The sequence below is a fragment of the Gorilla gorilla genome, chromosome 17 (assembly GCF_029281585.2).
Source record: "Gorilla gorilla gorilla isolate KB3781 chromosome 17, NHGRI_mGorGor1-v2.1_pri, whole genome shotgun sequence".
NCBI classification, from domain to species: domain Eukaryota; kingdom Metazoa; phylum Chordata; class Mammalia; order Primates; family Hominidae; genus Gorilla; species Gorilla gorilla.
In genome coordinates this window covers 56,172,630-56,186,362 of record NC_073241.2, presented here as the reverse complement: position 1 = coordinate 56,186,362, position 13,733 = coordinate 56,172,630, and the positions used below count along the sequence as shown (strand labels likewise).

The window sequence follows — 13,733 nt, the reverse complement described above, 5'->3', positions numbered from 1 at the left end:
CGAATATGCTTTATTTATTAAAACAAAAGATTTATGTTGATTTAATTGTAACTTTTTATGTAAGGCACTACAAATTTATGGTTTGAGAGAGTAAAGTTCCTACTGAGATACCTAGAAAAGAAGTATTTTCCAAATCCCTTTGACCAAAAAAAAAAAGACTTTGAGCTACAGATAGATTCTTGCAGATCTGTGCATGGCTGAAGAAGGTCTATTAGCCTCCTGCCATTTTCCCTATTTTCTGTGTGTTGGCATTTTTCTGAAATGCAGAATCATAGCTGCTCTTAGATTCTCAAAGGGGCCTGTTACCTGAAAGAGGTTTAGAACCACTGCTTTAAACTGTTTAGGCAGCAAAATAACTTTCCCTAGAATTTTAATCAGTTCGGGGTGATTAATCAAGCAACTTACAATGAGAAGAATTAGTGAGTCTCACTGCAAAGTTTGGAGAATTTGAGGCAGTTGTCCTGGAATTATAAATCTTAGAGAAATAGGTCCTTCCCCACCCATGTTGATGATAGTGGGTTGGGGCTGTTTCCACAAATTTTATTCCTGAAGCTCATGAATGCACAGAAGTGTCTCAACACCACCTTCATCATAAGATGAGCCAACAATGTGCACGACCTCCCTCTGCAGTTTATTCTGCTTTGTTTTGTGAAGACATAATGAGATTAAAATTTAAGAAATCTGGGATAACTCTCCACTTAATCTGCCAGTCAGACAACTTTGTCAATTTATTTTTTCCCTCTTTAATCCTCTAACCAAAAGCTGGAGGGATAAGACCCAAATATGAGACAAAAAAGGCTAGTTTTATCCTGAAAGTTAGCTTTAAAAAAATTTTGTTTCAATAATTTTTGCAGAACAGGTGGTTCTCGATTACATGGATAAGTTCCTCGGTGGTGATTCTGAGATTTTGGTGCACTCATCACCTAAGCAGTGTACACGGTACCCCATATGTTGTCTTTCATCCCTCACCCTCCCTCAACCCTTCCCCCTGAGTCCCTCAAGTCCATTGCATCATTTCTACACCTTTGCATCCTCATAGCTTAGCTCCCACTTATAAATGAGAACATGTGATATTTGGTTTTCTGTTCCTAACTTACTTCACTTAGGATAATGGTCTCTAGCTCCATCCAAGTTGTTGCAAATGCCATTGTTTCATACCATTTTATGGCTGAGTAGTATTCCACGGTGTATATATACCACATTTTCTTTATCCACTTACTGGTTGATGGGCATTTAGGTTGGTTCTACATTTTTGCAATTGCGAATTGTGCTGCTAAAAACCTGCATGTTCATATGTCTTTTTTATATAATGAAAGTTTGCTTTTCTATGTCTTAAGAGTAGCTATGTTGTTCCTTAGAATGCTGGCTGTCCTTTCACCCATAGACCATGAAAATTTGGACAAGTTTCTGCATGTATTTGAGCCCTGGTCACATAATCTTTAAAAACATAGGAGGAATAATCTCTACTTTTCAGGACATAATGTCTGTGAGGTATGTCGCCTAGGCCCAGGACACAGCAGTTACTCAGCAGCAGTGTGCTTTCCTCCCCGTCCCTTGAGGAACAGCTGAGAAAAAGCATAAGAACTTGTTTGAATTCATTTCCTTTTGCTGCTGTAACAAATCACCAAAAACTTTGTGGCTTAAAACAACACAAATTTATGCATCTTACAATTCTAAAGGTCAGAGTTCAGATGGGCCTCACCAGACTAAAATCAAGGTATCAGCAAGGCTGCGTTCCTTTGCAGGGCTCTAGGAGTCATCTATGTCCTTCCCTTTTCCAGTTTCCAGAGGTTGCCCACAGTCCTTGGCTCACAGCCCTCTTCAGCAATGGCATCACTCCGACCCCTGCTGCTACTGCCACCTCGCCTTCTCTCTGCTGTAAACTCTCCTGCCCCTTTATTATAAGGACTCTTATGATTACACTGGATGTGTCCAGATAAGCTTCCCATCCACAGATCCTTAACTGAATCACATCTGCAAAGTCCCTTTGTCATGAAGGGTCCCATATTCACAGGCTGATTAGGATGTGGACATGTTGGGGGCCATTATTCAATCTGCCGTAATTGTCATGTCAGCTTCTGTAACCTACAGGTATCTTCCTCTTTATTACAGGCACAAGCCTCACTTATTAACTTCCTCTTCATTTTTTTTTCCTTCTCCCATTGTATCTTTTTGTTTGTTTGTTTGTTTGTTTGTTTGTTTTCAGACAGGGTCTCACTATGTTTCTAGGACTGGTCTTGAACTCAAGGGCTCCAGCAATCCTCCCACCTCAGTCTCTGGAGTAGCTGGGACTACAGGCACATGCAACCACACCCAGCTAATTAAAAAAAAAAAGTAGAGATGAGGTCTTGCTGTATTCTCATTGTATCTTTAATAATGCTATCATCTGCCAGATTCCCTAATAAAAACCTGAGTGTTGTCCTTGCTTCCTGCTCCTGTATTTCCCACATTCAATCAATCTCCAGAACCTATCTCAGAAATACCACCTGCTCCTGGCGTCCCTCCCTTCCCATTCTCACTGCCTGGGCTCAAGACCGCACGCCTTCTGCCTGGACACAGCACATGCTCATTGCTGTCTTCACCACCCACCTCTACTACCCCTTCAACCCATCTCCACACCACCACTCAACTCATCTTTCTCAAGAACCGCTTTGGCCACCTCATCCTCATCTGAAAGACTTTTGCTGGCCTCCTTCTGCCTGCAAAGCCTCCAATATCACCCCAAGTCACAACCTCCAAAGACTGGGCCCCTTCCCTCTTCCCACATTCCATCCCCACACCTGCTAAAGTGTATGCGTGTATTACATAAGCCACTCAGAACTTCTCACAATTCACCCACACACACCCTACACTTACCTGCCTCTTAGATTTCTTTACTTGTCCTGCCCCAGCTACCTGGAGTGCCCCTCTCTTATCCTTTACCTGCAAAATTCATTCTTATTTCATTCCATCCTCACAAATTTGGGAAGAGGTGGATATTGTTAACCCTTTGTTATAGATAGGCAAACAAGCCAGAGCATTAAAGTAACTAGCCCCAGTTCAAACACCTAGTAATTGTCAGAGCTGCTATTAGATACCATGCTGTCCTTTAGTTCATTTTCTAGAGTTCAGTAGGCTGCTGCATTATTAGGGTGTGAATATTTTATTGTTTGGCTCTTATTTGTCTCTTCAATTTCTGCAGATTTCTCTTAGTCCCAAAGGAAACAAAACTAAGGTTTTGTAGTGCTGCTGCCACCCGTGACACCCTGAGGAGTCGGTGTTTCAGTTGCCAACAAGAGTTGAATGGTCTTTTAAAAATGCAAATCTGTGTATGATATTCTCTTTTTTTTTTTTAACTTTAAGTTCTGGGATACATGTGCAGAACACACAGGTTTGTTACATAGGTATAATGTGCCATGGTGGTTTGCTGCACCGATCAACCCATCATCTACATTAGATATTTCTCCTAATGCTATCTCTCCCCTGGTCCCCCACTCCCTGACAGGCCTCAGTGTGTGATGTTCCCCTCCCTGTGCCCATGTGTTCTCATTGTTCAGCTCCCACTTATGAGTGAGAACATGAGGTGTTTGGTTTTCTGTTCCTGTGTTAATTTGCTGAGAATGATGGTTTCCAGCTTCATCCATGTCCCTGCAAAGGACATGAACTCATCCTTTTTTATGACTGCATGTTATTCCATGGTGTATATATGCCACATTTTCTTTATCCAGTCTGTCATTGATGGGCATTTAGGTTGGTTCCAAGTCTTTGCTGTTGTGAACAGTGCTGCAATAAACATACGTTCGCATGTGTCTTTATAGTAGAATGATTTATAATCCTTTCGGTATATATCCAGTAATGGGGTTGCTGGCTTAAATGGTATTTCTGGTTCTAGGTCCTTGAGGAGTCACCACATTGTCTTCCACAATGGTTGAACTAATTTACACTCCCACCAACAGTGTAAAAGGATTCCTATTTTTCCACATTATCTCCAGCACCTGTTGTTCCTGACTTTTTAATGATCGCTATTCTAACTGGTGTGAGATGGTATCTCATTGTGGTTTTGATTTGCATTTCTCTAATGACCAGTGATGATGAGCTTTTTTCATATGTTTGTTGGCTGCATAAATGTCTTCAAGAAGTGTCTGTTCATATCCTTTGCCCACTTTTTGATGGGGTTTGTTTTTTTCTTATAAATGTACTTAAGTTCTTTGTAGATTCTAGATATTAGCCCTTTGTCAAATGGATAGATTGCAAACATTTTCTCCTATTCTGTAGGTTGCCTGTTCACTCTGATGATAGCTTCTTTTGCTGTGCAGAAGCTCTTTGGTTTAATTAGATCCCATTTGTCAATTTTGGCTTTTTTTGCCATTGCTTTTGGTGTTTTAGTCATGAATTCACAAGCATCCCTATACACCAATAATAGACAAACAGAGAGCCAAATCATGAGTGAACTCCCATTCACAACAGCTACAAACAGAATAAAATACCTAGGCATACAACTTACAAGGGATGTGAAGGACCTTTTCAAGGAGAACTACAAACCACTGCTCAAGGAAATACGAGAGGACACAAACAAATGGAAAAACATTCCATGCCCATGGATAGGAAGAATCAATATCGTGAAAATGGCCATACTGCCCAAAGTAATGTATAGATTTAATGCTATCCCCATCAAGCTACCATTGACTTTCTTCACAGAATTAGAAAAAAACTACTTTAAATTTCATATGGAACCAAAAAAGAGCACGTATAGCCAAGACAACCCTAAGCAAAAAGAACAAAGCTGGAGGCATCATACCACCCGACTTCAAACTGTACTACAAGGCTACAGTAACCAAAACAGGATGGTACTGGTATCAAAATAGATATATAGACCAACAGAACAGAACAGAGGCCTCAGAAATAACACCACACATCTACAACCATCTGATCTTTGACAAACCTGACAAAAGCAAGCAATGGGGAAAGGATTTCCTATTTAATAAATGGTGTTGGGAAAACTGGCTAGCCATATGCAGAAAACAGAAACTGGACCCCTTCCTTACACCTTATACAAAAATTAACTCAAGATGGATTAAAGACTTAAACGTCAGACCTAAAACCATAAAAACCCTAGAAGAAAACCTAGGCAATACCATTCAGGACATAGGCTATGCATGCTATTCTGATGTCACTACCTGTGCACTCGCCTGAATCCCCTTAATGGTCAGTTTCCCACTGCTCTTGAGAGGATCTTAAATTTCCCAAAAATGGTCTACCTGACTTCTTTGCGGGGTTTCCTGCCTATCTGTGTAGCCTCTCTCACACTATGCCCTGCTCACCTCTCCACACCTGCCACGCTGGCCTCCTTTCTATCCTTGGATCCACTATGCTCCCTCCTATCACATGGCCCTTGTCATGTTCTTCCTTCTACCTGAAAGTTCTCCCCCCTCTTCTTGGTCAAGTTAACTCCTTTATCATCTTTCAGGTTTTGACTCAAATGTCACTTCTTTGGGGAGCCCACATTTCAACACCAGTGATCTGTAATTTAAAAGGCCAACCTTTTCCCACAAGCCATGTTGTCTCTTCTTTAAACACTCCACATATAAACTGACAAAAGAAATCTAAAACATATCAAGAGTATCTGATTGAGATTGCCCTTAAAAAAATGAAGAAAATTGATTCTTATTATCTGGCGAGTCTGAGACTGGCCCCAGGCATCAGGCATTTCCTAACAATGACAACATCAAACAGCCCACTCTGAACATCACCATTCAATTTCCCCTATATGCCTTACACTTCTACTGTATCTCATATGACATGGAGCTTGGTACTGAATACTTAACAAAATTTTTAAGTATACTTATTATTGGTTGACTAATTGACCAGTAAGTTTCACTTGGGACATCTTTTTTTGAAAACAGTTTGGCAGTTTCTCAAACAATTAAGCCTACAACTATTATATAACCCAGCAATGTCACTTCTGGACATTTATTCCAGAGAAATGAAGATTTATGTTTACATTATAACCTGTACACAAATGTTTATGCAGCTTTATTCATGATAGTCAAAACTTAGAAACTACCAAGATATCCTTCAATGAGTAAATGGCTAAACAAACTTTGGCACATCCATACCACAGAATATATCAAAAATAAAAAGAAAGCAACCACATTGACACACACAGCAACCTGGAAGAATCTCCAGAGAAGTATGCCAAGTGAAAAAAGCCAATCCTTAAAGGCTCTATGCTTTATGATTCATTTGTATAACATTCTTGAAATGACAAAACGACAGAAATGGAAAACAGACTAGTGGTTGCCAGGGTTTAAGGAAAGCATGGAGGTGGAGGGGAGGTGATGTAGTGTAGTGGACAAAAGGGGAGATACTTGTGGTAAGGAAAATACTCTTTGTATCAATATTAATACCTTGGTTGTAATATTGTACTATAGCTTTTCAAGATGTTACCATTAGGGGAACTGGGTAAAAAGTACAAGAAATCTCTCTGCATTATTTCTTACAACTACATGTGATTCAAGTTATTTCAATTAAAATTAAAGCTTGTTTTTTTAAAAGGGACACATTTAATAAAATGTTTGTAACACACTAAGGTGTTCACAAACACATAATAACTGTGATGCCACTAAATGTCTTCTCTCTTTTCTTTTCTCATGGTTTGTTTTTTATTTATTACTACTAAGGATTTTATTTTCATCTACTTAAGACATACATAACGTTGATCACTTTCAGGCTATTTTCACAATGACTGAGAAATATACTATATTAGAATCCTTATTCTTTATGTCCCTTGGTTGCCTGTCATACATTACTCTGCATGTTTTTCATCCTGATCAAGATACAATTTATAGAACTGTTGGTTTGTACTTCAATCTCTGGCAATACCATAACAACAAAGTATAATATTGCCTTTATCACTTCCCACGTAAGAAATGTTTTGAAGTAGCACTTCTGCCATCTGCCACCTCAAATCTCCTTGTCCAGTTCTCAGGGTTCCCTGAGCTATTAGTATTATACTTCAATAGGTTGTCATTGTTTGGAAAACTTTGTTTTGACTTGCTGTTGTTCAGATTTTTCTTCGGTCCTTTTCATCTCTTCATCATTTATCTGTGAAAGTTTAATACATTCTGCTGGTATCACCCTTATTGGATTTCCACTCCATTTTCTGTTATCTTTGCCTAACACAGTTTATTTAGGTTTTGGCTTTTTTTCCCCAGTTATTGAAGTGGTTGTAAACATCCACATTGTGATAGAAATCCTTGCTCAGAGAGTCCATGACCACTTTGGAAATGTTTACTGTAAACAGAGCAGCATCAGTACCACATTTTATTCATTTTCCTGCTTTAATGTAAAAATTCTTTTTGCTTTCTCTTTCAGTGAGTACAGAAAAAATCCAGGAACATATCACCAACCAGGTATTCTCTCATTTCTCATAAACTCTAATATAGAATTTTGTTTCAATGTTAATAAACATGTGTAAATGTAAAAAGGCAGGGGGTAATCTTAGCTGTTAGTTATGAGCAATATATATGTTATTGGTTCTGGGGAAAAAAACATATTTGGTCATATGTAGACGACCATGCACTTTCTTTGTCTCCTCCCAAGCCAAGTCCTTCCCTACCACATCCTATCCAAACGGGAAACAGTAGACTAATGAGACTCTGCCAGTTCTAACTTGCAAGTATCTCTGTGACCTTATTGTGACCTCTGCATTGATACTATCATGGCAGCAAATAGATACTTCCATCTACTTTTCCCTTAACTAAGGTGACTCTCCGTGATTTTCTCAGGTTTTCGTTCAATCAGCTAAAAGTCACTGCCTCCCAAACAGCTAAGAACTGGCCCCCTATATACCACAAGTTGATCTTCCATTCTGTTCTTTTGTTTCTACTCACAGTTGGCCAGCATCTTCCTGTCTGCATCACAGTTTTCTTATCCCATCTTCTTACTGATCTATTTTTGTATTTCTAGGTAGATGGTGTCCTTCTATAGAACTGTTTTAGGAGCTTGAGACCTGCAGCCACACAAACAAAGAGAGGCCTTCCCCAAAAGCATATCTTGCCCCACCCACCTAATTTTTCCCCAGGCCAGCTTAGCTACAGTTTCTCCAAACCCTGCCTGTGCCACTAGAGTCAGAGAATGCAGACATTGACCTGTGGAAAAATATGCTTGGGTTTCACCCATAGGTACACATTTCTATATCTTCTTTCTTTTTTCCTTTCAATGGCATAAATTACAACTTACCCTTACCAAAGAGAAGGGTGGTAAATCTACACTTATACCAGTCAAAGGTGCATTTTTCAACCTTCTAAGTGCACTCCAAAAGAAATTCCAATTCTAGTTCCTATTGTCAGTCCATCCCAATAAAGTTCTAGTTTTACCCAATCTGTGCCAGATGCCCTGTAACTCATCAAGCTTTCAAAATAGTCAACCCATTTGGCTAATATACTATTTTTCAAATTCAGTAGCCAAAATTTAATCAGGTGCCATTTTGTTTTTAAATACTGTTGTACATGTTGACTTGTAGTAGCAACTCTCTTAATACTTGAAAATGCCATCATTGTGAAATAGCAAAATCAATTGGCCATTTCAAATAGTTCATTTGCCTTTTAAACTTAGTTTCTTTCTTTTCTTTTTAGACGGAGTCTCGCTCTGTCACCAGGCTGGAGTGCAGTGACACAATCTTGGCTCACTGCAACCTCCGCCTCCCAGGTTCAAGCGATTCTCCTGCCTCAGCCTCCCAAGTAGCTGAGACTACAGGCGTGTGCCAGCATGCCCAACTAACTTTTGTATTTTTAGTAGAGACCAGGTTTCACCATGTTGGCCAGGATGGTCTTGATCTCTTGACCTCGTGGTCCACCTGCCTCAGCCTCCCAAAGTGCTGGGATTACAGCTATGAGCCACCACACCGGCCCTTAGTTTCTTTATTACTTCATTTAAAATTATTTGTATGTGCTCAAATGGTTTGGTGAGGCTCAGCAATGGTTAGCCAGTAAAGTTTACTGCTGCTATTTTTATTTATTTAAATCATATAGGAACACTTCTCCTTATAAAGAGCCCTGTTTTACTTATAAATGTAACAACCTACCTGTTTCCCTTATTAACTTAACAACCTAAAGCAATTGGTCAAAAAATATACTAAGGTCACTTCTCATGGGTAGATTTTCATTTCTTATTTTAGCTTCTTTTTATATTTAGCAAAACTAACAAAATATGTAGACACCAAAATAGAATGCCAAATATTTACTCATAATCTTAAATATTGATCTGATGCCATATAAAATTATAATGGTTTTCAGTCTCAATAAGAAAGTGAAATTCTTTAGGATTTAACTGAAGAGGGAAAGGTCTTAATATTTTAATTATACAGTCATTCTCAGAACAGATCGTCATCTCCTTCAATCATTGCTTATATTTCTAATCCTACAGTGAAATTTCTATTCATTCTTCTCCCAAGTAAAGAAGTGCTCCCCACTCTCAAGAATGATACACTGGCAATACAATTCAAAAAGGTATCTTATACCTCTAATTTATATAAACTCTGGTAGAGAGTCAAGAAATAAAGTCACCTTCTTTTTCAAATCACTATGCCACCAAAATAATTTGCCTCTTGAAAAACATTTCTGAAAACCCACTTTAGATAATCAATACAGTATTTTTTATCAGAAAAAAAGGCAAAATGGAGCGCCGCTGAGCATTAATCTTGCCCCTAAATCCTTCCCATTAGGCACTATAGATTGTGTAATTAAATTGAAATTGAAAATCAAGTCTTTTTTTCCCCCCACATCAGGCAGGCTATGAGTTGTGCACCAACGTGAGAAATCAGGAGTGGAGGGGAAGCTCTAGCCTGCTGGCCAATATCCAGCCTGTGCTTTTAGCCCACGGCTATTTTACCACACCTGAGCTCTGAGAACAAACAACTATTTGAGTCCTCTGGAGGGAACGCTGGATTCTTTCCTGTGCAATTCACTGGGGAAATTAGTATGCTTTTTAAAAGTAACTTGTTAACGCAGCTTGTTTACGAGAACAGGACAAAAATGAGCAGTGAACTGCTTGGCAGCCTCTGTTCTAGAATGGGATGAATGCATGACCCATTTTTTTTTTCAGCTGTCTCTTTGGCAGTTCAATGCTGCAATCATTTCCTATCTGAAAAATGTTACTTGCAGAGATGAAATCTTCTATAGGTTTTCTAAATAATTTTTATGATACTAGATGAAAGATAATACTTTAAAATATTACCAAAAATGCTTTCAAAATCAAATTAAAATATGGTCAGCATGAGAATGGGAAAACTAAATGTAAAAATCCTAATTTAATTTTTGGAAACTGCCTTATTATATAAAAGACAATTAAAACCTTTTATGTTTATGCCTTTTTATATAGCAGATAATTGAAACCCTTAGTGAATTAATACCTTGTGTTTGTGCAGCTAGATAACAAAGAGGAACACTGAATATGGGGCTCTGTTTCTGGTGCAGAGGATGTCTATGCTGTGGAGAATATTCATAGACAGGTGCTGTCTACGAGAAACGCTTGCCCTCACTGATGACCCAGTGCAGAGAGAGGCAACACCAGTGCAGGCCATTACAGCTCTGTATTCGGTCCCTAGGGCTGCCAAAACAAAGTACCATGAACAGGTGCCTTAAAACAACAGAAATGTATTGTCTCACATACAAAATACGGGGTCAGCAGGGCCATAGTCTCTCTGAAACCTGTAGGGAAGGATCCTTCCTTGCTCTTTTTAGCTTCTAGTGCTTGCCAGCAATCCTTGACATTCCTTGGCTTACAGCCACATCACTCCACTCTCTGCCCCTGTGGACACATGGCTGCCCTCCCTTTGTGTCCCTCCCCTTCTTATAAGGATCCCAGCCATCTTGGCTTAGGGCTTTCCCTCAATGACCTTCTCTTAACTTAATTGCAGTTGCAAAGACCCTATTATCAAACAAGGTTGTATTCTTAGGTACTAGGAGTTAGGACTTCAACATATCTGTTTGGGGGACATAATATGACCCATAACAAGCCGGAAACCTCAGAGTCATCCTCGACTCCATCACTCCCTCTGAGCACTGGGCACTTCTGATGGGATCTCCTGTTGACCTCTCCCAACCAGCTTCTCACCTCCACCCATAACCCCTGCTTTATCCAGGCCCTTGTCTCATTTGCTCAGTGATTTCCTGAGGCTCTCCTGTTAGCCTCACCACCTTTCTATTCATCTTCCATTCTGCTGCAGTTTGCTTTTTAAAATATCATCTTGCTGAGAAATAAAAACTAAGTAGAAAAACCTCCCCCATTGTTAACAGTGATTTTAACCCTGACTGGGCATTATAGTCACCCCTGAAACTTGTTAACACAGATCCTGAGACCCCATCTCCAATCCCAACCCCAAGACATTCTGGGTCAGTAGCTCTAGACTTGGGTTAAGACACAGCACAACCCTCAGACGAGACCAAGAAAGGTCACAGGCTTTAGGAGTCTCCAAGCATCACAAACACAGTCATGCAAAGACAGATTTTTTTTTTTTCTGAGCCTCATGTTTTAAAGTTTCATGACCAATTGAGAGCACACAAAACATGGAAAGGAACATAGCAGCTGAACTGGGTCATCTGGGCAAATGGGATAGACCAATAAAAGAGTGAAATTCCCTTATTGAGAGAGGTCAGGCTGTGTGGGCCCTGTGAAATCAAAGAAAGAAGGGACGCTTTAGTTTCTGGATAGCCACGCAGTAGCCCCTGAAGTGGGAGGATATATAGGCAGACTGTGTTCCCCAGGTAACTGTACTTCTACCCTCCCCTCTGCTTGGGGAGGGGGTGTGGAGTGGGTGAGTATAGTTTCAGCTGGTGCTTAGAACCTCCTGGTAATCTGGAATCAGAAAAGTAAAACATGAGGTAGGAGAACCTTTTCCTTCAGTAACCAGAAGACCTGGACTGAGTCATTTCCATCCTTGATGGGGGCAGATGCAGGCCCTGCCCACGAGTCCCCAGGCTAAGTCCAGGGTCCGTCCTGTTCCCCCCGTGAAGTCCCAAGCAATGAATCAGGCCTCTAGTGCAGGATGGCCTTGAGGGACAGCAGGGCTTCTTAAGCCTCCTAGTCCCAAAGCAGTCCCTTGGATGGGAACAAGGACCAGGTCTTTGGTGCAGCTTCCTTTAACACTTCGAAATAGTTTGACATATAGTATGTGGACCTCCATTCATGCTCTTGCTCTAGGCCCCACAAATGTTGGGAATGATCCTGCTCAGACATTTGCAGTTTCAAAAACTCAATATGTGATTCTGATGGAAAGCCATACAATACGTTTCTAACCTTGGAGTATGAAATACAAAGCCTTGGGATCTTGTACTCCTTTGGAGAGGATTCTCCCCACCTTCCTAGACTTATTTCCCATTCTACTCCTTTATATAAAACTATTGGTTCTTTATAAAACTATTTCATCAACATACTAATCCCCTTCTCTTCATGTACAAAATTTACTCATATAAGACCTAACTCAAATACTACCTTCTCCATGAAGCTTTCCTTTATCACATAGCCAAGAATAATCTCACTCTCTTCCATGACCCCATTTTATTTTCTCTGCCCTTTTGCTATAGATATTTTCTACCCTATATTCTAATCATTTATATACCAACATGATTTTTGAAACCACCTAGTATTGCCCTAAAGGGAAGAGATTGTGTTTGGTTCATTTCCATGTCCAACGTTGGGCCTTGCATATCATAAGAACTCGATCAACTGCTGGCAGAATGTAAATTCTTCAGATCACTAAATTCTTATTCTAGTAGCTAGAGGGGCTGCTAAATTTAGAGTCTACTCCCTATACACCGGAATGTTCAAACCTGCTGTGTCATTGATTCTTATAAGGCAGGAACAAGGTATCATTCCTTCCCCTCCCAGGTAAGGATTCTAAACCAAAAACAGAAGGAACAAGCCAAGACTGCACATGGTCATTATGAATAATGGTCACACAGTCAGGAAATGAAAGAATTGAAGGGCAGGGAGATCCAGATCTTCTTTTTACCTGTATGTCCATATCCATATTGCCTGCAGAACATTAAATGGTTTGCCTGGTTCCAGACTTGAGTACCTGATTCTTTCCTCTAATGTAAGCATGGCAATGCCACTCACTGATGACTTTTCAGTGTAGTGTGAACTTTAGAACTTCTAAATTTAAAGTGGGATTGCATTGACTTGCACTACTCTTATCAAAATGGCCACGCACTCAAGGAGACAATTTTGACTTAAAGATAGTTTCTCTTTGCAAGTTTGGCACTAATGGAGCTAGTAAAGATCCCACATGTCCCTAATTCCCTTTTAAGATTACCTTCAGAATTGAGAGAGTTGCACTTTTAGAAAAGCTATCCAATTTACGAGTCTTTTTCAAAATCCTGAAAGAAGGACTGAAAGGATCGAAAAGTGGTGACACTAATGGTGGTTAACAAAGAAGAATTTATAAAAGATGTCTTTTTTAAAGGTCAGGTGGCTTCTACCTAGAAAATACTTAAGTGTAAATGTCAAAGTGCTGGGCTTTGCCTCTTTAATTGGAAGCCAAGAAAGTTAAAATGTGAAGGGTACCTGTGGAAAGGTATCTAGATTGACAAGACAAAGCAAAGCTGAGAATATGGCCTTCAGATGTTTTAAAAGCATGACCACCAAGAAGAAAATAGTGGTTGGAATAAACACTGTGAGAACTATTCACAATCAAATATACAGACAGCTCTCACTCAAGCACTCAATGCTTCTGAATAATTGCCATCAATAAT

At 39.7% G+C, this 13,733-nt stretch overlaps 1 protein-coding gene across 2 annotated transcripts in view; it reads left to right on the top strand.

Moving 5' to 3' along the window:
- The window catches only part of CHST9 (carbohydrate sulfotransferase 9), a 272,481-nt gene that overhangs the window by 235,960 nt on the left and 22,788 nt on the right, over positions 1-13,733 (top strand). Inside the window, exon 5 of one of the 2 annotated variants that reach the window (XM_031003596.3) lies at positions 7,354-7,391. The exons of the other annotated variant lie outside the window; for it this stretch is intronic. Coding sequence (XP_030859456.2) covers positions 7,354-7,391 — 38 coding nt within the window. The remainder of the gene's footprint in view (positions 1-7,353; positions 7,392-13,733) is intronic. 2 annotated transcript variants of the gene reach the window in all.